Below are 27,533 nucleotides of genomic sequence, written 5' to 3'. Positions count from 1 at the left end.
CCCTAGCTGCTTGGCTGCTCAGTCCTGGCCCTGGGGTTATTCCATACTGTTGGCTGTCTCTTTGGCCTTGGCCTAACACACCTGAAACCAATAATGAATGTTTCACTAAGATCCTAAAGCTGAGTGGGGTGTGTTGGGTTGGGGAGCTGCAGGGCCATGGAAGGCTAAGGGCAGGACAGGGTGACCCAGCTATATTTTGTGCAAGTAAAAAGATCTCTACAGTACTATTAGGCCTATGATATTAATTATATGGAGGCTGTCCTGTTTCTGTGTGTTTTATTCAACTTTTCATTTCCAAACCTTTGCCTTGAGACATAAAAAAAATGGGAAGAAAGTTGTGTTGGGGAGAGAGTTGAGTTGGGGGTCGGGCTGGCTGGGCGGGCTGGCGGAAATTTGGTATAGAGGATGTCTTAATAAAGACAATCAAAAGTTAAGTCTTTATACTTTATTTAAAAGTGTTGTTCGTTTGTTAGGCTATTGGTTAAAGGTGCAACACAATATTGATTACTGAATTATCATTGATCTAGTTCAGTCTTATCAATCACTTAAACATATTTAATAATGGTCTCTTACCTAGCTTGATGACTGTAGACATTTTTACTTACTTTTTGTTGTTTTAAATAGAGATGGCTAGAAGGGCCATGGGTCATATTAGATTGTGTTGAAATTCAGGAAGTTAGCTTTAGATGCAATATTATTTTGGAGACTGGCTATGGACACCCGTGACGCGCGCGAGCAGTTTGCATGAAATTATTCAATGTGTAAATATATTTTGCAATGCTCGCACACATACCGCGGTCGGTTTCTAATGAAAACGACTCAAAAACGAAACCGAAAGTAAAAGCATCTTATTTGGTTTGAGTTTCACTTTATTGTAGGCTGTTCTGCAGCGATGCGACCAACAGCTACATTTGGTAAGTTATACTTTTGGCATACACTTATATTGGTTATTTAAAAAATAGGTCAATAGTTAATTGACTTTGTATAGAGTAGTAGGCTATACTTTATGTAGCAGCCCATCCAAACTTGCGCGCCCAATACGAAGTAGATTGTCGTGGTAGATGATGGCACCACTCATGTCACCACTCACCACTCATGCCATAATGATGGCACCGCTCATGTCTCTTTTGTAACTAATGTTCCTATACTTATGAGTATAACAATGTTCAAAGTTTCACCCCGCATCCAACAACATACACAAAATAGTTCAAATTGGTGAAGTGAAAGAAAAGACTTGTTTCAATAAATTAGAACAAATTCTAAATGGAAAAGTGGTGCGTGCATATGTATTCACCCCCTTCGCTATGAATTAGTGGATTCGGCTATTTCCGCCACACCCTTTGCTGACATGTGTTTAAAATCGAGCGCACAGCCATGCAATGTCCATAGACAAACATTGGTAGGAGAATGGCCTTACTGAAGCTTTCAGTGACTTTTAACGTGGCACCATCATAGGATGCCACTTTTCCAACATGTCAGGTTGTCAAAATTCTACCCTGCTAGAGCAGCCCCGGTCAACTGTACTGTGCTGTTATTGTGAAGTGGAAACGTTTAGGAGCAACAACGGCTCAGCCCAAAGTGGTAGGCCACACAGGCTCACAGAACGGGACCGCCGAGTGTTGGAGCTCGTAAAAATCATCTGTCCTCTGTTGCAACATTCTTCTTCCAAACTTCCTCTGGAAGCAACATCAGCACAATAATTGTTAGTCAGGAGCTTCATGGAATGGGTTTCCATGGCCAAGCAGCCGCACACATGCCTAAGATCACCATGCGTAATGCCAAGCGTCGGCTGGAGTGGTGTAAAACTCATTGCCATTCGACTCCGCAGCAATGGAAACGTCTTCTCTAGAGTGATGAATCACGCTTCGCCTTCTGGCAGTCCTACGGACAAATCTGAGTTTGGCGGATGACATGAGAACGCTACCTGCCCGAATGCATAGGCCCCTTAGTCTCAGTGAAGGGAAATCTTAACACTAAAGCATACAATGACATTCTAGACGATTCTGTGCTTCCAATTTTGTGGCAACAGTTTGAGGAAGGCCCTTTCCTGTTTCAGCATGACAATGCCCCCTGTGCACAAAGCGAGGTCAATACAGAAATGGTTTGTCGAGGTCGGTGTGGAAGAACTTAACTGGCCTGCACAGAGCCCTGACCTCAACCCCATCGAACACCTTTGGGGTGAATTGGAATGCTGACTGCGAGCCAGGCCTAATCATCCAACAACAGTGCCCGACCTCACTAATGTTCTTGTGGCTGAATGGAAGCAAATCCCCGCAGCAATGTTCCAACATCTAGTGGAAAGCCTTCCCATAAGAGTGGAGGCTGTTAAAGCAGCAAAGGTGGGACGAACTCCATATTAATGCCCTTGATTTTGGAACGAGATGTTCGACGAACCCTGAACCCTCCCAGTCAGATAGAGCGTCGCCGCCTGCCCGCCTCTGGAGAAAACAACCTGTGGTTGCCGAGGTTACCCCATTGGCTCACTGCAAAAAGTTAACCTTCATCAAATGCAATTTTCTTGTTGTCTGATTGTTTTAGTCAATTACAAAAGTACATTTAAGAAAAGTACAATATGTCTAAAGATTACATTTCAACACTGCCTGCTCTGCATTCTCTCTACTTATATAAAAAAGTTATATTGTAGGGCAGGATCCTCAACTAGATGATGTTCAAGGGGCCGGAAAAGGCAGTGTCGGCATTTAGGCCTGTAATCGAAAGATCACTGGTTCGAATCCCCGAGCCGACTAGGTGAAAAATCTGTAGATGTGCCCTTGAGCAAGGCACTTAAGCCAAATTGCTCATGTAAGTCGCTCTGGATAAGAGAGTCTACTAAATTACTAAAATGTAATCATAATTACAAATAATTTGTAGACTGCAAATTGACCGCAAGAAGCCCAAACCGATATAGTTTGACTAAAACATTTCTCTCTATTATGCGTGGGAATACTAGGGAACCGATTTCTTCAATTAAAATCACCTGGAGTTTATATCCTGGTGTTTTTATAGTCTATTATGTCCAAGAATAAAAAATGTAAATAAAAAAAGTTGAATCCAAAAAAATCGAAAACTTGGAGGGGCCAAATCAAACCACCGGTTGCCATTGGGGAACCCTGTTACTTCCCTCATGCCCCTATTTCCCTATGTGGGAGCATTGCGGACCGTAGGTTGGGATTTTTGACCAGATTATATGTACATTGAACAACACAGCAGCTTTTGGGAATGTTTTGTTATTTCTGTACAAGTAAAAATCGACAATGAATGTGGCTATTTCACACTGTTTGCTTTCCCCAATTTGTGGGCGTGGTTGAGGTGAATTCTTTATTACTTGAATACAGGGGCGCAACTTTCACTGGGGACGGGGGGACATGACCCACCCACATTCTGAAATTAGCATTTTTGTCCCCGCCAACATTTTATAATTGCACTGTGACACAAAACGCTGCACCGGTGTGCTTTAGGACCACAGACACCAAAGATCATGCGGACATGCTGTTTGAAGGCAAAGCTTCTGAAAGGCTGCCATATAGGACCAGCACGGGAGAGATTATTAGAGGCAGTTGCAGTCTGGTTTGAACTTTTTCTCAGAGTTGTTAAAGCAAGCAGAGCAGAAACTGGCTACTCTTTAGTTGACTGATATAGCTGGCAAGGTATCTGCTGTTTTACTGGAAAATTTATATTCCCAGTGCTGAGCTAGGAGTGTAACTGACATGTTACGTTAGCCAATGTTTCATCCCTTCTTGACTGAAGTGAATGAACTACTAGCCACTAGCTAGTAGCTACAACAACCAGTTCAGCTGTAGCTAGCCTCTAACTATCTGTCAGGTAGCAGTGTCTAACAGCTGTTGTGTGTATGAAAATGTTTTGGAGCTTTTGTTTTGCCCCGTTACAACAGAAGTAAATTTCAATCACACTAGACCTGAATCAAACGATGAAACCACCGCCAAACAATTGAAGACCAATATATTCTGACGTTTCTTCAGCATAATGTGAGTTTTATTAATCAGTATAGCAATGTAATGTTATGTATCTGTCACTTTCCCTAGCTAATTCCCTACTTTTTACACAGACACGGTATAAACAGCTCTTCAGACTTCACTGTCATGGTGCACAGTCAGTACGCAACACTATGCTCATAATGTCTTAGCAGGATCAGACAGCCAGGGAAGACCAGTCTACGGAGCTCAGGTGAATTTTTCAGTATATTATAACAATCACTGATTGGATACAAAGTTCCATCTTGAGTTGATGGGTAGGCTGCTGTCTGGGATCTGGGAATAATGTTCATTTCAATTATTGAACAAATAATTATATTCTTGGATAATGTGTAAATGTACACCAAGGTAATTCTTTGTCATGCCTCATCTGAGCAGGATTAGACGGTGACAGGGGTCTCATCAGGAATAACTGAATATCATGCACTCAGAAATGTCTTTATTCCGATGTAGGTGTAAAACACAAAGGGGACATATTTGCGTATGTTATGGTCTTGTGAATTCTGGCAAAGAGTATGTTCTTTTATCTCAGCATGTCTACAGATTCTCCGTGTTTTGTTTACTTGGAAATGTTGATACTGGAGACTGTTATCAGAAGAAACTGTGCAACTGTCACATCTACTCCCGCTCCGTCCCTCCAGCGTTCGACGTCGGCGGTATACTAACCACCATTCCTGGGATCCATTATTACGCACACCTGGTATCAATCATTATGCACACCTGCAGGTCATCATCAGACACACCTGGACTACATTACCTCACTTATTACCTCCCCTATATCTGGCACTCACTTAGGTTCTCTCTTCAGTCAGTATTGTTTATGTATTTCATGTCTATACGCTACTCGTGGTTGTTATATTGGTCGATGTTCCGTTTAATTTTAAACTCACCCCCTACACTTGTTTTTCCGACTCCCAGCATATATATTACAGTAACCTAGCTTTTATAGCAGCTAAGAAATGCATTGCCATTAATTGGAAGGTTGGTTATCCACCCACAATGTCACAATGGGTGGCAAAAATGTCAAGTTGTGTATCACCAGATTTTATTTATTACAAGATTAAGGGTATATTGTGCAACTTTCATAAGGTCTGGATTCCTTATATGGAATACTATACGACAAAAGGAGTCTGTATTGAAAACATGCCCACGTCAGGGGAGATACCTATTTAGGCAATCCCTAGCTGCTTGGCTGCTAGTCCTGGCCCTGGGGTTCTTCCATACTGTCGGTTGTCTCTTTGGCCTTGGCATAACACACCTGAAACCAATAATGAATGTTTCACTAAGATCCTAAAGCTGAGTGGGGTGTGTTGGGTTGGGGAGCTGCAGGGCCATGGAAGGCTAAGGGCAGGACAGGGTGACCCAGCTATATTGTGTACAAGTAAAAAGAGCTCTACAGTACTATTAGGCCTATGATATTAATTATATGGAGGCTGTCCTGTTTCTGTGTGTTTTATTCAACTTTTGATTTCCAAACCTTTCCCTTGAGACATAAAAAAAATGTGAAGAAAGTTGTGTTGGGGAGAGAGTTGAGTTGGGGGTCGGGCTGGCTGGGCGGGCTGGCTGGCGGAAATTTGGTATAGAGGATGTCTTAAAGACAATCAAAAGTTAAGTCTTTATACTTTATTTAAAAGTGTTGTTCGTTTGTTAGGCTATTGGTTAAAGGTGCAACACAATATTGATTACTGAATTATCATTGATCTAGTTCAGTCTTATCAATCACTTAAACATATTTAATAATGGTCTCTTACCTAGCTTGATGACTGTAGACATTTTTACTTACTTTTTGTTGTTTTAAATAGAGATGGCTAGAAGGGCCATGGGTCATATTAGATTGTGTTGAAATTCAGGAAATTAGCTTTAGATGCAATATTATTTTGGAGACTGGCTATGGACACCCGTTGACGCGCGCGAGCAGTTTGCATGAAATTATTCAATGTGTAAATATATTTTGCAATGCTCGCACACATACCGCGGTCGGTTTCTAATGAAAACGACTCAAAAACGAAACCGAAAGTAAAAGCATCTTATTTGGTTTGAGTTTCATTTTATTGTAGGCTGATCTGCAGCGATGCGACCAACAGCTACATTTGGTAAGTTATACTTTTGGCATACACTTATATTGGTTATTTAAAAAAATAGGTCAATAGTTAATTGACTTTGTATAGAGTAGTAGGCTATACTTTAAGTAGCAGCCCATCCAAACGCGCGCGCCCAATACGAAGTAGATTGTCGTGGTAGAGTATAATGTACTCAGCAGCCAATCCAAACTTGCACCCAAAACAATGCCTATTATTACGGTGCATGGCGTTTTCTTGTGAAGCAAGCCTATGTATTTGCGAACATGCCGTGTAACTATTTAGCTTTGTGAAATTGTTTGAGATTGTGTTATAATCTAGTTATAGATTAAACGTAATCAAACTGAATTTTATGTTATTGTAAAATGTATCCTAAACTTGTACAGCTGATGGAAGCAGAGGAAGATGTCCAGACTGTATTGACACAGGAGACCCATGAGCTGGCAGACATTCTGAGCTATCAAGATGATGCAGTTCTCGCCATACTCAATAAAATGATGGACAGCAGAGCGCGCGAACGGCTAGTGCGCCTTGCCAGCCACAGAGAACGCATCCTGGGGTTGTTGAATTACTTCAGGACAACAGACCCTGCTATTTGCCGCCAATTTCTTCAAATGGTCTGCATGCACTGCGACATGCCAATGCGTCTGGAATCTCGGCTGATGTCTGTGGCCGGATCTGTGACTAGTGAGTAAGACATTGTGGTGCCTGCCCATACTGACCATCCAGAATATCCACACTATAGCCTATTTATTCAGTTATGGGGAAGATGTTGATATCAGGGTGAGGTTTCCTTTCCATTTCCATCCCTCAAATGTTGACACCCAACAATAAACAATAAACACCCCACTGACAATGCTGTAACTCTGTGGATAGACTTAGGCTTAGTTTTGACCCATATTGGAAGTTTGATTTGTTTGACTGTGCAGGTGATCCTTGGCCTACACCAGCAAGAGAGACCCTATCCCTCTGTGATCCAGGTAATCAATCAATCAATCATTACATTTTACTGCAGCTGTTCAGTCAGTTTTTACCCTCTTTTTCCATAATAATTTAAGGAGATATGAAGTGTTTCATTTCTTTGTGTAAGATGACACCTCTGTGATATTCAGGCAAGAAATGGGTCAAAGGTCCAACAGCAGTTAACACACTAAAAACAGCATTAAAATAGTTAAATGCGTATGGAAGTAAAATAGTGGTTTTGTCTCAGACATAACTCCGCAAACTGTTTTTAGATTGGTCATTTAGTCTAGCCAGCTATCTAAACTTGTACTAATGTGTACTAATGGCCAATACTAATGGGCATGCAGGGCACGTGCCCAGGGGCCCTGACATCTGGGGGGACCCCATTGATTTTGTTTGTAATTTTGTTAGCAAAATCTTGCTTAGGGGCCCCCAAAAGGCCCTGGAGAAGGGTGTCTTTTCCAATGCTTATGCAATTCTGTTTAACCACTGTGCTTCTTCATATTTTCTTGGGTTTCCCCTATTTGTCCCTTATTGGGTTCTCTCCATTTTGTTTTCTTCTCAGAAGAAGTCATTGAAAACAACAGCCATACCCTGGTTCATGAGTATATACCATCTCAGGGTTGGTGTGCAAAACGCCCACGAATAGGTAAGTACCAGTCTTTTCATGACACCCAATTTTTGGGGGGGCATATCTCAGTAAGATTTCTTACGGAGTTTCAATTTTAAAGGACTTGCATACTGTGTGAGCTACCTCTGTTACCTGAAATGTATCTTTGTCTTCACTTTATGAAAGTTGTTTGATTCGAAATTAGTACACAGTCACAAAATATATTTTGTAAACAAAGTCATGAACAGCCTCATAAACGTGTAGTCATGTAGCTGTGTTCAGGTCAGGAGTATGTTGTGTGTTATTTTATAAGATGTTCTTTGTATGTCCAGACCACGTAGAAAGCTACAAGTCTGCTGTGAGGAGATTTCTACTGCAGAGGTGGGAGAGGGTGATGCAGGGTGTGGTGAAGGAGGTTCGTCTGGAAGAGGCCTGGGTCAGTCTGCGCCACAGAACCCATGTTAGACCCAGAGACAGGGCTGATGGAGCTCTGAGCCCCTCAGAGCTTCCGCAGGGGGACGAGGAGGGGGCTGTGGAGGACAGGGTGACTGTTCACTCCCTCCTGGGTTCAGAAGCCCAGGTCACACTGCTGTTAGGCCAGGCAGGGTCAGGGAAGACACTACTGATGCACTGCCTTGGCCAGAAATGGACACAGGGCGCCTTTCCCTCCTTTCACCTACTGATCCTGCTAGAGTTCCGCCAGCTCAACCTCGTGGCTCGGCCGCTCTCTCTGAAGGAGCTGCTCTTTCGCTTCTTCCTCCCACCAGAGGGTGGGGAGGAGGAGTGTACCGCTGTACTTGACTTCATCCTTGAAAACCCTGAGAAAATATGCTTGATCTTTGATGGCTATGACGAGTTTCACACTAAAATCACCCACTCAGGGAAACTGAGCAGCCCATTTTACCCACTGTGTCCGCTCCCCATGGCAGAGCTGATCTCAGGCCTGTGCAGTCGCAGAATCCTCCCAGGATGCACTCTGTTGATTACCTGTAGGCCTCGGGATGTGACAGACTTGGAGAGCTCTGTGGACTGCATTGGGGAGCTGCTAGGCTTCAACCAGCGCAGTGTGAAAGAATATGCTGAACAGTACTTCCAGGACAAGGGTCTGGATCTGAAGGAGAAGGCAGTGAGTCATCTACTGGCCAACCACCACCTCCTCACCATGTGTTACCTGCCAGCCCTCTGCCATATCTGCTGTGTGTGCCTGGACCACATATTCTCCAGTGGTGGGTCTCAGCTTTTACCCCAGCTTCCAAACACCCTCACTCAGGTCTACCTCCAGATCCTCTGTGCCTTTCTGAGCCGATGCCCAGGGAGCAGCACACCCCTGTTGCAGAGTCACAGGGCAGAGGTCACACTGCTGGGCCGCCTGGCCATGAGGGGCCTGGAGGGGAGCAAGATCGTGTTCTTGTCTGAAGAGGTTCCACCAGACCTGGTGGACTTCGCCACTAAGGCTGGTCTCCTCTCACAGGTGGACCTGACCCATGAGGATGGATCTAAAGGCCAGGGCTACACATTCATGCACCTCACCATGCAAGAGTTTCTGGGCGCGCTACATATCATGACCAGCGAGGACATCACAGATGCCCAGCTCAGGAAGAAGTTCAACTTCAAGACCCGCTGGACCACGAAATCAGACCCCAAGACGGTTTTCACTGACTCCCTCCATCTGTATGTTTGTGGGCTTGCTGCACCAGCCTGCTCCTCCTACCTGATCCAACTTGTTCGGGGAGTGGGGGCTGTGGGGTGGGTGAAGAAACGCTTGGCACTAGTTCGCAAGTTGCTCCGAAGCCTGGCAATGAGCACCAACCTGACTGGGCCCAAGGTGGTGGAGCTGTGCCACTGTGTCCAGGAGACCCAGGATGCCCAGCTGGCCAGGGAGATGGTGGGGTCGCGTCCCTGCTTTGAACTAAGGAACATAACATTGAACCCTGTTGATCTGGATGCTCTGGCCTTTGTCGTCTCGTCTGCTGGAGTGGGCATCGGGTTGGACTTTGGAGCCTGTTCTATGGAGCTGGAGTGTCTCGATATTCTACCCAGCTGCCAGCACATCGACTTTCTAATGTGAGTTCATGACTCATTTATACACTGTGTACAAAACAAGGATAATCCTGCATGAAATTAATTTCCTCTTTTTTTTAACAATCCCTCAGTTTTCGAAGCCGTAAGTATGACGACAGATTTGCAGATAAACTTTCTTCCATCCTTCCCAGACTACCAACCCTGAAAAGATTTGAGTGAGTCCTTCACTGAGTCACTCAGTTTTGAAATGATCAACTTTCAAAATTGTTTGTTTGTGTGTGGATGTGTACGCAAATTGTCAAAGTGTGACGTGAATAATTCTGCTCCTCTTCCCCAGGTTTATCTGTGGTAACCTCACTGATGTGGGAGCTGCCAAACTTGCCAGAGCCCTGGAGAGCTGTCCACTGATCACAGAGCTCAAGTAAATGATTATTTACTTACCGTAACAACCAAAGATTATTACCACCACTTCAAGATTTTATAAACCCTTTTATCAGGATCTAACCAATGTGGTTAAAGATACAGTACCTTATTTGCCATGAAAGTACAGTTGGTCTGATTCGGTATTGAACAGGTTTTGCATTGTATAAAGTGATTTGTGTTGTCTGTCTGACAGTTTCAGTGACAACAGCCTGACAGACAGCGGAGTCGGGGAGATTGCTGACATCTTTCCCAAGCTGCCCAGTCTGGCCTCTGTCTCGTGAGTTTATTGTTTCCTTGACTGGATAATTTGCGTTGCATGATCCTAGCCATCTATTTATATTACAAGTGTCTCTTATTTCTACATTTCAGCAAGCTTGCACTTTTGTAATGTGGCCTATGTGTTTTGTATGTTTTCAGGTTGGGGAGGAATGGCTGCTCTCTGGAGAGTATCTACATCCTTCTAGAGAAGATCACTTCCAGCCCCTCCATCCAGGGACTCTATGCTGAGTGAGTTCAAACAATAGACACTTCCAGTGTTTACAAATAGAACCTCCAGTTGTAATCTGCATACTTCAGAAAGTATTCCCACCCCTTGATGTTTTCCACATTTTGTTGTGTTACAAGGTGGGATTAAAAGGGATTTAATTGTCATTCTTTGTCAACGACCTACGCAAAATACTCCAACTGAAAAATTTGAACATTTGTAAAAAATAAAATGAAAAATAAAACACTAATATATCTTGATTACACAAGTGTTCAACCCCCTGAGTCAATTCATGTTAGAATCACTGTTGGCAGCGATTACAGCTGTGAGTTTTTCTGGGTAAGTCTCTAAGAGCTTTGCACACCTGGATTGTAGAAAATTTGCCCATTATTTTTTTTTTTATTATTGAAGTTCTGTCAAATTGGTTGTTGATCATTGTTAGACAAGTCTTGCTATAGATTTTCAAGACGATTTTAGTCAAAACTGTAACTAGGCCACTCGGCGACATTAAATGTAATCTCGGTAAACAACACCAGTATATATATTTGGCCTTGTGTTTTAGGTTATTATTCTGCTGAAAGGGGAATTTGTCTCCCAGTGTCTGTTGAAAAGCAGACTTAACCAGGTTTTCCTTTAGGATTTTACCAGTGCTTCGCTCTATTACGTTCCTTTTTATCCTAAAATAAACTCCTTTGCCGATGACAAGCATAGCCATAACATGATGCAGCCACTACCATGCTTGAAAATATGAAGAGTGGTACTCCGTGATGTGTTGGATTTTCCCCAAACATAACGCTTTGTATTCAGGACATATCTTTTTTTGTTTCGCTTTAGTGCCTTATTGCAAACAGGATGCATGTTTTTGAATATTTTTATTCTGTTCAAGTTTTCTTTTCACTCTGTCATTTAGGTTAATATTGTGGAATAAATGCAATGTTTTTGATCCTATAAGGGCACAAGGCGAGAACCAAATGCAGACACAGGAGGCAGATGGTTGAGCTCCGATATTTATTACAACAAAAGGGGTTGGCAAAAGGCAGGTCGGGGACAGGCAAGAGTTCATAAACCAGGTCAGAGTCCAAACAGTATCAGGGGATAGACAGGCTCGAGGTCAGAACAGGCAGAGTGGTCAGGCAAGCGGATTCGGCGTCAGGACAAGCAAGGGTCAAAACCAGGAGGGCTAGGAAAAAACAGACTGGGAAAAATAGGAGCTAGGAGAAATGCTGGTTGACTTGGCAAAACAAGACGAACTGGCATAGAGAGACAGGAAACACAAGGATAAATACACCGTGGACTAATGGGGAAAACAGGAGACACCTGGAGGTGGGTGGAGACAATCACCAAGACAGGTGAAACAGATCAGGGCATGACAGATCCATACAAATGTTTTTCCTATCACAGCCATTAAGCTCTGTAACTGTTTTAAAGTCACCATGGTTAAATCCCTGAGCGGTTTCCTTCCTTTCCTGCAACTGAGTTAGGAAGGACGCCTGTATCTTTGTAGTGACTGGGTGTATTGAGACACCATCCAAAGTGTAATTAATAACTTCACTATTATTTTTACCCATCTAACAATAGGTGCCCTTCGTTGCGAGGCATTGGAAAACCTCCCTGGTCTTTGTGGTTGAATCTGTGTATGAAATTCACTGCTCTACTTAGGGACCTAGTGAGTCCATGCAAGTTTACTCCTGAAGTTATTTAGGCTTTCCATAACAAAAGGGTGAATACTTATTGACTCAAGACATTTCAGCTTTTCATTTCATATTAATTTCTAAACATTTTTAAAAGAATCATTCCACTTTGGCATTATGGGCTATTGTGTGTAGGTCAGTGAAACAAAATCTCAATTTAATATATTTTAAACTTAGGCTGTAACACAAGAAAATGTGGAAAAGGTCAAGGGGAGTGAATACTTTCTGAAGACACTGTAACTCAAAAAAAGAAATACTGGGGATGTAAACTATGTTTTTCTCTCTCTTTGCAGGGGAATGAAGGACGGCAGTGTCCTGTTTGTCCCAAGCTTAGACATGAAATGGTGAGTTTCAATTCGTTTTAATGAGGTGAAATAAAATAATATGCAACTTTCATTTATTTTTTCATTGTTTGGTGTACCAACAGGCCCATGAAAATCAAGCTCATGTTTCATAGCTCTTTGAGAAAATGTTGCTTTTATTTCATTGTTTTTCTATGCTACATTTAAGGAAATCTGTACTGTATTAATCAGCCTGACCCCTTTTCACTGCTTTTCTAATTGTCTCAAGTTCTAAGGATAAAACTGGACTGACTGTCAGGTATGAAATTCTCAAATGTGTTCTTATACAGAACCCAGGCTTTTATACATGTATATTTCAATTGAGCTTCTGAATTCCTTGAGTAACATTGCTGTTGTTTTTTTCCTGTCTCTTTATGTGTCATCCAGCCTGTTGAACTGCAGATTCACTACTGACCAGATGAACAGACTGTGTCAGTTGCTAGCGAGATGTCCTGGCCTCTCTGTCCTGGAGTAAGTGAATATGTACCCAGTGTCCTTGAACAAGTCAGATCAGACTGTGGGTAAAGACACAAAATAAGTTAAGACAATCTGACTTTCTGTTTGGCGTTATGTTGTAACCCCTGCAGTCTCTCAGGTGGCGACATCAAGGCTGATACTCTCAAGGCCCTGACTGACTCTCTACAGGAGCTGAACGTCTCCAAACAGATTGTGTAAGACTGATCATTCATTTCAAGTGTTAGACTTTTGACAAGGTCATGACCTTGTGCCTGTCCTATATATATATATATATATATATATATACTGCTCAAAAAAATAAAGGGAACACTTATACAACACAATGTAACTCCAAGTCAATCACACTTCTGTGAAATCAAACTGTCCACTTAGGAAGCAACACTGATTGACAATACATTTCACATGCTGTTGTGCAAATGGAATAGACAACAGGTGGAAATTATAGGCAATTAGCAAGACACCCCCAATAAAGGAGTGGTTCTGCAGGTGGTGACCACAGACCACTTCTCAGTTCCTATGCTTCCTGGCTGATGTTTTGGTCACTTTTGAATGCTGGCTGTGCTTTCACTCTAGTGGTAGCATGAGACGGAGTCTACAACCCACACAAGTGGCTCAGGTAGTGCAGCTCATCCAGGATGGCACATCAATGTAAGCTGTGGCAAGAAGGTGTGCTGTGTCTGTCAGCGTAGTGTCCAGAGCATGGAGGAGCTACCAGGAGACAGGCCAGTACACCAGGAGACACGGAGGAGGCCGTAGGAGGGCAACAACCCAGCAGCAGGACCGCTACCTACGCCTTTGTGCAAGGAGGAGCAGGAGGAGCACTGCCAGAGCCCTGCAAAATGACCTCCAGCAGGCCACAAATGTGCATGTGTCTGCTCAAACGGTCAGAAACAGACTCCATGAGGGTGGTATGAGGGCCCGACGTCCACAGGTGGGGGTTGTGCTTACAGCCCAACACCGTGCAGGACGTTTGGCATTTGCCAGAGAACACCAAGATTGGCAAATTCGCCACTGGCGCCCTGTGCTCTTCACAGATGAAAGCAGGTTCACACTGAGCACGTGACAGACGTAACAGAGAGGGAGACGCCATGGAGAACGTTCTGCTGGCTGCAACATCCTCCAGCATGACCGGTTTGGCGGTGGGTCAGTCATGGTGTGGGGTGGCATTTCTTTGGGGGGCCGCACAGCCCTCCATGTGCTCGCCAGAGGTAGTCTGACTGCCATTAGGTACCGAGAGGAGATCCTCAGACCCCTTGTGAGACCATATGCTGGTGCGGTTGGCCCTGGGTTCCTCCTAATGCAAGACATTGCTAGACCTCATGTGGCTGGAGTGTGTCAGCAGTTCCTGCAAGAGGAAGGCATTGATGCTATGGACTGGCCCGCCCGTTCCCCAGACCTGAATCCAATTGAGCACATCTGGGACATCATGTCTCGCTCCTTCCACCAACGCCACGTTGCACCACAGACTGTCCAGGAGTTGGCGGATGCTTTACTCCAGGTCTGGGAGGAGACCCCTCAGGAGACCATCCGCCACCTCATCAGGAGCATGCCCAGGCGTTGTAGGGAGGTCATACAGGCACGTGGAGGCCACACACACTACTGAGCCTCATTTTGACTTGTTTTAAGGACATTACATCAAAGTTGGATCAGCCTGTAGTGTGGTTTTCCACTTTAATTTTGAGTGTGACTCCAAATCCAGACCTCCATGGGTTGATAAATTGGATTTCCATTGATTATTTTTGTGTGATTTTGTTGTCAGCATATTCAGCTATGTAAAGAAAAAAGTATTTAATAAGATTATTTCATTCATTCAGATCTAGGATGTGTTATTTTAGTGTTCCCTTTATTTTTTTGAGCAGTGTGTGTATGTATATATATATATATATATATGTATATGTGTATATGTATATATATGTATATGTATGTATGTGTATATATGTGTATGTATGTATATATATATGTATGTGTATATATATATATATATATGTATGTATGTATATATATATGTATGTATGTATGTATGTATGTATATATGTATGTGTATATATATATATATGTATGTGTATATATATATATATGTATGTGTATGTGTATATATATATATGTATATGTGTATGTATATATATATATGTGTATGTATATGTATATATATATGTGTATATGTGTATATATATATATGTATATGTATATATGTATATATATATGTGTGTGTGTGTGTGTGTATGTATATATGTGTATGTTTTAACCCAGTCATGTAGCCTAATACGGTTATTGGTTGTGTCTACAGTCTGAATGAGATTCCCATATCGGTTGATGGGTTGATGGTTCTGACGAGTTTCCTGTCTGTATGTCCTGATGTGGTTCAAGTAGACATCAGGTATGTTGTGCATAACACCCCTTCATTTCTTAGATCGAGCCAATATAGACCGCATCCCTTTTATTGTGTGTAAACTACAACCACAATAAAACCAGCACATTACCTCATCACTTCCTGGTAGCGTCACACTTCAGAGGGTGTCTCTGTCAAGTGGCTTGTGATAGGCCCAAACCAGACGTTATAAACAAGCAATCAATTACAACACTGTGGTGCCTTTTATAATGTACAACTTCGATGATCATGATTTTTTTAGAATGCTCTGAAAATGTTACCTTAACACTGACTGATGTGCATTTTCCACATGTTTCCTCATGACAGCCTGCAGGACCCTGTGCGTGCATCCATACTTTTTGCTGGGGGGATAGAGAAACAACATCCTGAGATGTCAAAGAAACTTTGGTATGTACAATATTCAAGTTGTTATACACTGTATTCACTGTGTATAACAATATGGATAATGGCTATAAAGTTATACGATATTGTCTCTTCTTTTCATCCTCGTTTCTCATTAACCCCTGTGTACAGTCTGATTGGCTGTGGTCTTCGTCCCCCTCACTTGGACCATCTGTGTGAGAATCTGATGGACTGCTCTGCTCTGACTCTGCTGGAGTAAGTGCGCTGAGTTGTGAAAAGAGAGTTGGGTTGTGAAAAGTTTCAGAGAGTTGGGTTGTGTCTGTTTGTGTCTGTTTATCTCTCCCCCCTCCCCCCCACCTGTTCTTTGCCTTTCTCAGTATTTCCAACAATTCTCTGGGAAACAAAGGTCTAAAGAAGTTGTTAGACCTCTTACCTCAGCTTAGCACCATCCAGGAAATCAAGTAAGAATTTCTTAGAACTTACCTTTCCTCCCTTTCGTTTGCTTGAGCTTTTTTTGATCAAAGCTATTTCTGTCCATCAAACCAATGCTTGTACCCTGTTTGGTGTAGTGTCAGTGAGAATGCAGTCAGCATGGAAGGGGTGGTGCTGCTAGCTGACACACTCTGCTCACACAGGAACATGAGCGAAGTGAATGTCAGGTATTCACATACCCTATTTCTCTCTCTTTCTTTCTCTCTTTATCTATCTATTTATCTACAGTATATATCTACAGTATATATCTATGTGTCTATCTACCCACTGGGCGCACACAGGTTGAATCAACGTTGTTTCCATGTCATTTTAATGAAATTACATTGAACCAATGTGGAATAGACATTGATAGATCCACTGGGAACAGATTTCAATTCAATCTATCTACAGTATATATCTATCTATCACTCTATCTATAGTATATATCTATCTATAGTATATATATATCTATAGTATATATCTATCAATCTATCTACAGTGTATATATCTATCACTCTATCTATAGTATATATCCTGTCTGTCTGTGTCTATCTATCTATATCCTATACTCTATCTTGTGTAAAATGGGCATGGTAAAAAGTTATTGAAATCATATCATGTTTGATTAGTATTTTTTTCTTTTTATACAAATGTTAAATTTATCAGTCATGGGGGGAAGAAGCTGTTCCTGAAATTCCATTCCAGTAAAAGGTAATAAAGTTGTTTCTGTCAGTATACCAATTCTGTAACTCAGTTGGATGGTGTAGTCCAAATAACAATTCACTGAATCACTTTAATTTTAGAATACAATCAGAAGCACTCAGGACCTCACCAGATATGGAACAGGATAAGAAACTCAGGTAGGACACTAAAGTTTTAGACAGAAGTCTTAACATGCAAATGACTTTCTGAATTGCTGTTGTCCGTGTAATATCCCATTCACTTTACCCTGCAATATAATCCCAAGCTTGTGTTTTTGTTTTTAGCCTAACTCACAGTGATATCCAGCCCACTGACATGACCAGGCTGTGTAGAAGACTGGTACAGTGTCCCGGCCTACTGAAGCTAGAGTGAGTTCTTATGTTACCTCTAACTATGTCTATGTTCTGTCTCTGTCTTTCATGGTTAACTATAATATACTGTATTGTGCAATATTTATGTATAATATCTAGTATAGTTTCTATGTTCTACTCCCTCCCTCTTCTTAGTGTGTTACATGTATGATGTTTTCCTCCTCAATCCTCTAAAACCATTCTGCCTGTCTGTCGTTTCAGTTTCTCCCATGGATCCCTGAAGGACGATGCCATTGAAAATCTATTAAATATCCTGCCTAAGATGACATCTCTTCAGCTGCTCAAGTGAGAATTCTTCACCCTGCTCAGTAATGATCATCTCAGGGCCACAACACCAGTAAGGTGTTCATTTCTCGTCCTTCTCTTCCGCCCCTCTTCCCTGCCTCCCACAGTTTGAGCCATGTCCAGATGTCTACAGACGGAGCGTTGTTATTGGTCAGATCTCTGATAGACTGTCAGCGTGTCAGAGCTGTGGAACTCAGGTATGTACGGCTCATTCATTCATGTGGTTCATACATTTGGTTTTATATGTACAGTATGAACTGTGTTTATGTAAATGACCTTACATTTTGATGTACTTCTAAGGCCCCAAGGAGAAGCGTTCATCAAGTTTGTCAACATGAAAGTAGAACAAGCAACTTGCAGGTGAATGTGGTTTATCTGCTCATACTGTTCCCATGTATACAAATGTTATATTACATTACAGAAATAAGGTTTTAGGTTAATTAAGCTGTATTTAATCAGTCACATGTAGTAGTTCTTCTCTCTAACCTGGTTTAACCCTGACCTCATGTCTGTCTGTCTATCTCTGTGCCACCTCTGCAGACTCACGCAGTACACACTGAGCAGTAGAGATGTGGAGAAACTCTCTGGGATCCTGGAGCAGTGTCCTCATTTGTCTGACCTGGAGTGAGTGTCCCTGTCCCTGGGTCACTGCCCAAATTTGACCAAAAATAGCAGTGCTTATAAATGATGTACTCGCAACTACTGCGCTGTATTCCCAGAAATACCTTACACTACTAGAGTATATGCCTTAACCAATGGTCAAACTGTGTTTCCCTCGCTGAACATTTTAGGGTGTTTTTTGTGGCTATTTTTCAACACATTTTCAACCAACCTTTCTCATAGTGGATAATAACCCATTATTTTCAACGGTGCAGTTTATCCAGTAACCTCCTGAGAGACGAGGGAGTGAAGAGCTTTGTGGATTCTCTGCCAAGGCTGCGGATTGCCAGCTCAGTGAAGTAAGGCTCATTGCAACACCTCATCTTCCTTCAGTCCGTACGGTGAACTCCATTACCACTAGTGCTGGTCTGCCTCCCTGAGTGCTAGCAGATGCATCTGTTCTAGCTTTATGGAAGTTAGTTGTGCTTGCTTGTACAGCTGTATGTGTTTCTCTCTGCAGTCTTAATGATAACAGACTGACCCAGATGGGGGTGCTCTACCTGGTGAACACAGTGACGACCTGTGAGAAGGTGGCTGCAGTTGAAGTCAGGTAAAATTCTATTGAACAATACCATGTTGGCAAACTGAACATTTACTTGTCTAGACCCCCATCTATATAGTATGAAAGTCTGGGTCACTTTTTATGTCTGTCTGTAGTTTGGGAACTGAGGAGAGGTCGCTCATCCGCTTTGAACAGGACAGTGACTGTGGCAAAACTCTGAGGTAGGACAACAAGGCTACTACTTTCTACTCAATAGTCATAAAATCAATTAAGGCAGTCACAGAAACACCATAGTGTAAACTCATTTAGCTAGTGGAACAGGAAGTATTGTTTATTTTGCTCCCAGAAAAATAAAACTCATATCGAAACTGAAAGGATTGCTTGTATAAATTATATCAAACCTCTTACATATGACTCATGGGCATGACCTCTATCTCCTCAGTCTCTCACCTTCTCATTCTCTCTCTGCTTCATGGTTCCTGAACCCTGCAGTCTGAGAGAGTGTCATTTTGGGGCTGACCATCTGCAGAGACTAGCAGAGATTCTGACACGCTGTGCTGCTCAGTTGGTCAAACTGAGGTGAGAATGGGACTGGGAGAATTGCTTGACCCAAGGTTATTATAGTAAATGAAACGAAAACAAATCATGAACAAACTATTTAGTAAACTGAAATGAAATAATTAACAAATCGTTTTGAAAAATTAAAACTATACTGAAGCTATTACCTTTGACTCCAAAATGAACTAAATTAAAAACATCGTGAATTATGCTCAGTTTTATTTTTTCTTCAACTTTGGGCAAAACAGGTTTTCAAGACTTCGGTGGGTTTATGCAACCAGGAGGTAAATGCAACCAGGAGATAGTAATGTTTCAAATAGGCCTAGCTTGTGAATCACAATCACTAGCTAACACTAGCTAACAGTGGAAAAAAGGTGGCTAGTTAGCTAATTTGATTCTTCTTACATGTACTACTAAAGTTAAAAAGCATTGGATTGGTGTAAACATCGGCGAGAGAGCGTTTCCGTCCACCATATTTTTTACTCCAGTCTGTACTATTCCTTTTAAATCCAAGTCACATTGATATTGACTTAATTTAAACCTAACCTAACCTATGATCTTACCCATCACCTGATGTATTAGCCTACTGCCCTCCAGTTGCAAGAGGTAAAATCCTAAACCCCACCGCAAAAAAATGATACAACACAAATGGCTCCAAGCCTCCCACGCATGCTTTCTGTCCTTAACACTAAAACTAATTCATATAAAAATGAAATATAACTATAACTAAAGAAAAACTAGCAAATTAGGTCTGAAAATGACTTATAACTAAACTAAATTTCAAATAAAAATTGAAAAACGAATAGAAATAAACACATGTAAAAACACAAAACTATAATAACCTTGGCTTGACCTTTGCGATAATTAACTCCACAAATTTCTTGTTAACAAACTATAGTTTTGGCAATTTGGTTAGGACATCTACTTTGTGCATGACACAAGTAATTTTTCCAACAATTGTTTACTGACAGATTATTTCACTTATATTTCACTGTATCACAATTCCAGTGGGTCAGAAGTTTACATACACTAAGTTGACCGTGCATCTGTCAGACATATCAGTGTGGATGACGGATCACCAGCTCAAGCTGAACCTCGGCAAGACGGAGCTGCTCTTCCTCCCGGGGAAGGACTGCCCGTTCCATGATCTCGCCATCACGGTTGACAACTCCCTTGTGTCCTCCTCCCAGAGTGCTAAGAACCTTGGCGTGATCCTGGACAACACCCTGTCGTTCTCCACTAACATCAAGGCGGTGACCCGATCCTGTAGGTTCATGCTCTACAACATTCGCAGAGTACGACCCTGCCTCACACAGGAAGCGGCGCAGGTCCTAATCCAGGCACTTGTCATCTCCCGTCTGGATTACTGCAACTCGCTGTTGGCTGGGCTCCCTGCCTGTGCCATTAAACCCCTACAACTCATCCAGAACGCCGCAGCCCGTCTGGTGTTCAACCTTCCCAAGTTCTCTCACGTCACCCCGCTCCTCCGCTCTCTCCACTGGCTTCCAGTTGAAGCTCGCATCCGCTACAAGACCATGGTGATTGCCTACGGAGCTGTGAAGGGAACGGCACCTCCATACCTTCAGGCTCTGATCAGGCCCTACACCCAAACAAGGGCACTGCGTTCATCCACCACTGGCCTGCTGGCCCCCCTACCTCTGAGGAAGCACAGTTCCCGCTCAGCCCAGTCAAAACTGTTCGCTGCTCTGGCACCCCAATGGTGGAACAAGCTCCCTCACGACGCCAGGACAGCGGAGTCAATCACCACCTTCCGGAGACACCTGAAACCCCACCTCTTTAAGGAATACCTAGGATAGGATAAAGTAATCCTTCTAACCCCCCCCCCCCCCCCTTAAAAGATTTAGATGCACTATTGTAAAGTGGTTGTTCCACTGGATATCATAAGGTGAATGCACCATTTTGTAAGTCGCTCTGGATAAGAGCGTCTGCTAAATGACTTAAATGTAAATTTAAACAACTTCAAATTCTGGAAAATGATGTCATGGCTTTAGATGCTTCTGATAAGGTAATTGCCATCATTTGAGTCAATTGGAGGTGTACCTGTGGATGTATTTCAAGGCCTACCTTCAAACTCAGTGCCTCTTTGCTTGACATCATGGGAAAATCAAAAGAGATCAGCTAGGACCTCAGGAAAAAAAAATGTAGCTCTCCACAAGTCTGGTTCATCCTTGGGAGCAATTTCCAAATGCCTGAAGGTACCACGTTCATCTGTACAAACAATAGTACGCAAGTATAAACACCATGGGACCACGCAGCCGTCATACCGCTCAGGGAGGAGACGCGTTCTGTCTCCTAAAGATGAATGTACTTTGGTGCAAAAAGTGCAAATCAATCCCAGAAGAACAGCAAAGGACCTTGTGAAGATGCTAGAGGAACAGGTACAAAAGTATCTATATTCACAGTAAAACGAATCCTATATCGACATAACCTGAAAGGCTTGCAGCAAGGAAGAAGCCGCTGCTCCAAACCCGCCATAAAAAAGTCAGACTACGGTTTGCAACTGCACATGGGGACAAAGAATGTACTTTTTGGAGAAATGTCCTCTGGTCTGATGAAACAAAAATAGAACTGTTTGGCCATAATGACCATCGTTATGTTGGGAGGAAAAAGGGGGAGGCTTGCAAGCCGAAGAGCACTATCCCAACCGTGAAGCACGGGGGTGGGGGTGCTTTGCTGCAGGAGGGTCTGGTGCACTTCACAAAATAGATGGCATCATGAGGATGGAAAATTATGTGGGTATATTGAAGCAACATCTCAAGACATCAGTCAGGAAGTTAAAGCTTGGTCGCAAATGGGTCTTCCAAATGGACAATGACCCCAAGCATACTTCCAAAGTTGTGGCAAAATGGCTTAAGTACAACAAAGTCAAGGTATTGGAGTGGCCATCACAATGCCCTGACCTCAAGCCTATAGAAAATTTGTAGGGAGAACTGAAAAAGCGTGTGGAAGCAAGGAGGCCTACAAACCTGACTTCGTTACACCAGCTCTGTGAGGAGGAATGGGCCAAAATTCACCCAACTTATTGTGGGAAGCTTGTGGAAGGCTGCCTGAAACGTTTGACCCAAGTTAAACAATTTATAGGCAATGCTACCAATGCTAATTGAACTTCTGACCCACTGGGAATGTGATGAAAGAAATAAAAGCTGAAATAAATCATTCTCTCTACTATTATTCTGACATTTCACATTCTTAAAATAAAGTGGTGATCCTAACTGACCTAAAACAGGGCATTTTTACTAGGATTAAATGTCAGGAATTGTGAAAAACTGAGTTTAAATGTATTTGGCTAAGGTGTATGTAAACTTCCAACTTCAACTGTACACACCAAGTTATTGAATGCAAAATGATTGCCTTTTTTACTCTGATTTACTTCAGGATAAGAAACAACGGACTGAGTGTTCAGGTGATTGAAGACTTGGTGAAGCAGCTGAGGTGTGGTCACGTCCAACGCTATATCAGGTGAGGAGGAGGATATGGGAATGGCCTGTGGTGTCTGTGTATTTGTGTGTGGGATTTCTTGCATGAGTGTGTAAACATCTCTGTATTAATTTCCCATCAGTATTGAGGAGCCATGGATCACAGCAGAAGCAGCTGTAAACCTGGTCTCCTGCTGCTTGAACCTGAACCCCAACATACACACCATCAGGTGAGAATTCATTGTTTTTATTTGACCTTTATTTAACTAGGCATGCCAGTTAAGAACAAATTCTTATTTACAATGACGGCCTACCCCGGCGAAACCCGGACGATGCTGGGCCAATTGTGCGCCGCCCTATGGGACTCCCAATCACAACCGGATGTGATGCAGCCTGGATTCGAACCAGAGACTGCAGTGACACCTCTTCCACTGAGATGCAGTGATTTAGACTGCTGCGCCAATCGGGAACATGTTGGCATTCGAGCATTCATGTTGGCGTTAGGTAATATTTAAGTCTAGGAAAATAGAACACGATATGCATAATGGATGTGTGAACTTGTTTTGCAGGATAAATAAATCCACCGTACACATTACTTTGGAAGAATGCCAAAATCCCACTGCTACCAGGTAAAGCTGAAAGACAATTACGTTGTCTATTTCCAAAATGTTTTTTAGATGCGAAGATAAAGATAACACACTCTTTCTGTTTTGACTGAGCTGCCTTTATTTGAGTTTCAGTGGTGGCACTTCTACAGACATGTCTGGCTCTCTGTCTACCGTGACCATAAGGTGAAAGCATCTTCCTTTATTATTCCTACATCAACAGGAATATGTGTGAGCTGGCTCAGAACTGGTTACTGCATGTGAGCTCTCCCTATCATATGGTCCTGCCTCTTGTGTCTTTCAGCCTGGTAGACTGTGCAGTGCAAGGGCACCACCTAGTGTCTCTGCAGACTGTGTTCCAGAGCTGTGTTCTGCTACAGGAGCTAGAGTAAGTATCTGTGAGAAAGAGACCTGGCAATACTTTGGAAGTAGTGAAAATGATTCTAATGTCTAATTTAGTTTTAAGTTATACATATTTCTTATTTTCCTCTTTAGTTTGTCATTGACCAGCATTGGTAGAGTGGGAGCAGAGTTGCTCTGCTCTGTCCTACCATCCTTAGCTAGTCTGAGGAAACTCAGGTAAGGCTGATGTTATGGATTTTGGGGGTTGGAAAGGCTTTTAAGTGTTTTGATGACCAAGGATGACTATCTTAGGCTACACATGAAAAACATGTTTTCTTGTCTTTTTTCCTAGTCTTGAATCAAAAGAAACCTCTGAAGATGTGGTATTGCTCCTTGCCGAGGGGTTGTTGCAGGCTAAAAGCATTGAGAGCTTGAAGTAAGTGATTGTCATTCATCCCCTATGCCTACTTTTTATTTTTCGTTCCTGACTCTGACCTGTCACCACTCTCTCCTCTCTCCCTCAGTTTGTCTGGTCATGTGATTACTGACAGAGGAGCTGTAGCTCTGACCAGAACACTCCAAAACCTTCCTCGTCTCAGAACAATCAAGTAAGAACTCTTGTATTCTTGTATTCAACCACCTGGCCAGTGATACAACAATACTAATACTGTGCCCTTCGTCCCCTAGTCTGTCCCTCTGCTATGGTTGGACACCAGCATCGGCCTTGGTGCTGGTGCGTGGGCTGGGACAGTGCCTCTCTCTGGAAGGGATCAGGTAAATGATTATTATTATTATTAGTATTATTAAGGGCATGAGTTAAATATCTGTATCCTGTCCACAGCCTTGACTCTGTACAGCTGGATGAGGAGAGCACAGTGTGCCTGGCCCAAGGGCTCCATGCTATGACCTCCTTGAAGAGGCTGAAGTGAGTAGAGCTTCCTGACTGAGAATGTAGTGGACTTTGCTGTGCCTGAGACAGATTTGGTGTAGAGTGTTATCTTTACCAATGATATGTGATCCGTCCCGTAGTCTGAATAATAAAGTTACCATGTTGACTGGATCCCCATGGGAGGGGGCCACTCTGGTCCTGCTGTCCTCTCTGGAGGGGCTCAGAGGGATGGAGGAGATAGAGTGAGTAGAACCACGATAACACAAATGTCAAGTAGTATCTGACTTCTGCATGGACTAGACATCACGTTTGATGTGCTATTGTCAATGTGTGTCTGGCCTGCAGGTTGGAGGGGATGAGGATGTCAGATAAAGAAGTGGAGGAGCTTATCAAACACCTGCCCACCTGGACAGGCCTGAGGAAGATCAGGTAGGGATTATTGGACTGGAGGAATGGATGGGGAATGGCCCTGGACAAAAAAATAGACTGCATAATTAATGTGTCAAATGAAGCTAAGATATGCATCAGGAATCTGTCACATGACCCGATCTTAGAACTGTCAAAGTGTCAGCTAATATTCCAATGGCCTTCAACATTGGTGTGTGTGGGATTTAGGCAGACATTTGTAGATGTATCATCATCAGAAAGGTATAAAGCTGGTTCAAAGTGCTGATTTATTTGTTATTGCAACGTTATTATATAATTATGTTTTCTCCATCACAAAGTCCAGCTTATTCTACTTCCTGAACTGTTGCAGAGGAAACATACTGCTGTAACACTATGAGCTATGATATGAAATGGACACATTTTCCTCTCAATGATTAGAAGATGGAGAATGTTGGTCCATATCTCTATAGACTATATAAAACACACAACCAGCCTCTTTCCTTTTTTGTGTCTCAGCCTGTCAGGGAACTGCATCAGTGACCAAGCAGGAGAGAGGCTGGTCCAGGCCCTGACAACCTGCACAGCACTGGAGGAGCTCAAGTAAGGCCAAGCCCAAACTATCAATCCAAAGTGCCCTATTTCCGCTGGGCTTTCACAATGACCAAAATAAGCATGTTTGAATTCACAATGACCAAAATATCATTTGTGAGTGCAAACAGAGTGCACGCGTCTGACCTATGACTTTATATCCCAGTCTGTCCAGGAATAATCTCAGCCTTGCCTGTGCTGTCAAGATGGGACAAGTTCTGCCCACTCTCACTCACTTCAGGGTTCTAGAGTAAGTCTATTCCCATCAGTTTTTGTGTGTGGTTTGGATCATGTTACGTTTATTTATTGATTTTATGCCATGTAACTGCAACCCTAACCCTTGTTTATGTTCATGGTTGTGATTTTGTGAAAAGTCTCTCAGAGAATGAGATTGGTACAAAAGGATCTGTCAGTATCTCCAAAGCCTTGATCTCCATGAAGTATTTGACAAAGATACAGTAAGATATATATCTATGTGTAATCTGCTATAATAGATACTGTATATTCCCTGCCCAAGAGACAAGCTTTTAATGTACTAGTTGTCTTCCAGCTTGACCTCCATAGGGACTTCAGAGCTTGCTTGTCTGGCTGACAGCCTGGCTCACTGTGTCTGTGCAGAGGATGTCAGGTAAGGGAAATTCAGACAGCACAGAGCAATATTCACCATGATCTGAATATTCACGACTGATTTGACCATGTTTCCTCGCTCCCTTTTTCACTTCCTGTCCATTTGGTCAGTTTTGCGTGGAATGATTGTGGAGATGATGTCGCAGTGAAGCTTGCCGAGGTTTTACCACAATGCCAGAAGCTAAGGAGACTTGAGTGAGTGCTAAGTGTATGCTTTTACATTGACATGTTTTCAAAGGATTTTATAATCAGATGTGTTCTTTTATATCTTTGATTTTAGTCTAGAGTCTAACAGAATCAGCACTATTGGAGCAGAGGCACTTGCCAGAAGCTTACAGTCTTGTCCATCAGTTGAAGTGATCAGGTAAATATCTTGGAAGTTTTTTGTTGGTAAACTGTCAATTGTATAAATGTATTATACTGACAATTAATTTGGATACTGCCTTTATTGTGTGCAATGCCATTTTTACAAATGTCCTCTCCCTGTGTTTGACCAGACTGTGGAGGAATGTTATTTCTGCCAGTGATGCCCAGAAACTGAGACAGAGAGAGAAGAGGCTCAACTTCTCCTCCACATAGATCTCCACAAAGATCTAATCTCACTCATTGAATGTGTCAGCAGAACAGTAAACTTGCACTTTTATTTTATAGTTTTATGCACTTAAAGTTGATTTTGTTTACATGTCATCAAATTCAAACAAACAATAATATCATCCAGGAAGAGGAGGAACAGTGAACCTTTATTCCAACCCTGGTAAGAGGATGTAAGAGATGAGACTAATCTCTCTTTATACATCTCCCTTCCTCTTCCTGGACAATCAGCTCATAGTCTCCACTCTCGTATTTATTTCTGGATTGATTTTGAATCAGGAATTTATTGATTGTTTGTGTTTTGCTAAAAACTAATGTCCACCTCAGGTAGAAAGAGTGAGCAAATGACAAACTAATAACTCAAGTTTATGCTTCAGGTGTTCCCGCTCTCTATCTTGGTTTGTAAAACTTGAAGTATTTATGTGATGTTGACCTCTCCCCATTTGTTAACTAAGCATTGAGGTAGATTTGAAATATTGTTTTTCTAATGGAAACCCCTGCTTGGTGTGAATCTTATTTCTTACACTTTAATATTAGTTATCTTGCACTGCTGGATTCTAATGTCACGGCTCATGTTTCACTGTTACGTTATTAGATGCATTTCTGCTCATTTATTTCTTATTCCTCACACTTGTTTTTGTAATGTTCATGTTTTAATCTCACATGCACGTTGGTCTAATAAAGTGTGAGACATGTCTTTTTCATA

General features: G+C 42.4%; 1 protein-coding gene across 4 annotated transcripts; it reads left to right on the top strand.

Moving 5' to 3' along the window:
- The first annotated feature begins 816 nt into the window (after window positions 1-816).
- On the top strand, window positions 817-27,533 carry LOC106560850 (protein NLRC5). Of its 4 annotated transcripts, none has more exons than XM_014124224.3 (48): window positions 817-914; window positions 6,457-6,757; window positions 7,000-7,050; window positions 7,599-7,682; window positions 7,976-9,707; window positions 9,797-9,880; window positions 10,003-10,086; window positions 10,282-10,365; window positions 10,506-10,595; window positions 12,557-12,607; window positions 12,834-12,863; window positions 12,992-13,075; window positions 13,192-13,275; window positions 15,369-15,458; window positions 15,777-15,857; window positions 15,984-16,067; window positions 16,190-16,273; window positions 16,382-16,471; window positions 16,950-16,994; window positions 17,087-17,143; window positions 17,270-17,353; window positions 17,558-17,641; window positions 17,749-17,838; window positions 17,942-18,001; window positions 18,182-18,265; window positions 18,517-18,600; window positions 18,762-18,851; window positions 18,959-19,024; window positions 19,296-19,382; window positions 22,758-22,841; window positions 22,942-23,028; window positions 23,368-23,427; window positions 23,539-23,589; window positions 23,708-23,791; window positions 23,899-23,982; window positions 24,098-24,181; window positions 24,270-24,353; window positions 24,433-24,519; window positions 24,587-24,670; window positions 24,775-24,876; window positions 24,980-25,063; window positions 25,538-25,621; window positions 25,776-25,859; window positions 25,984-26,067; window positions 26,160-26,237; window positions 26,348-26,431; window positions 26,517-26,600; window positions 26,734-27,533. In XM_014124224.3, the coding sequence occupies exons 2-48, from the start codon at window positions 6,460-6,462 to the stop codon at window positions 26,813-26,815; spliced, it is 5,571 nt and encodes a 1,856-aa protein (XP_013979699.1). In that variant the 5' UTR covers window positions 817-914; window positions 6,457-6,459; the 3' UTR covers window positions 26,816-27,533. The 4 variants fall into 4 exon arrangements, with proteins under 4 accessions (XP_013979699.1, XP_013979700.1, XP_045544141.1 ...); XM_014124225.3 differs by lacking the exon at window positions 817-914 and adding an exon at window positions 951-6,085 and having other exon boundaries at window positions 7,602-7,682; XM_014124223.3 differs by lacking the exon at window positions 817-914 and adding an exon at window positions 952-6,085.

This window comes from Salmo salar, chromosome 10, assembly GCF_965601325.2.
Source record: "Salmo salar chromosome 10, fSalSal1, whole genome shotgun sequence".
Taxonomy (NCBI): Eukaryota; Metazoa; Chordata; class Actinopteri; order Salmoniformes; family Salmonidae; genus Salmo; species Salmo salar.
This window is presented reverse-complemented; position numbering and strand designations above follow the sequence as displayed.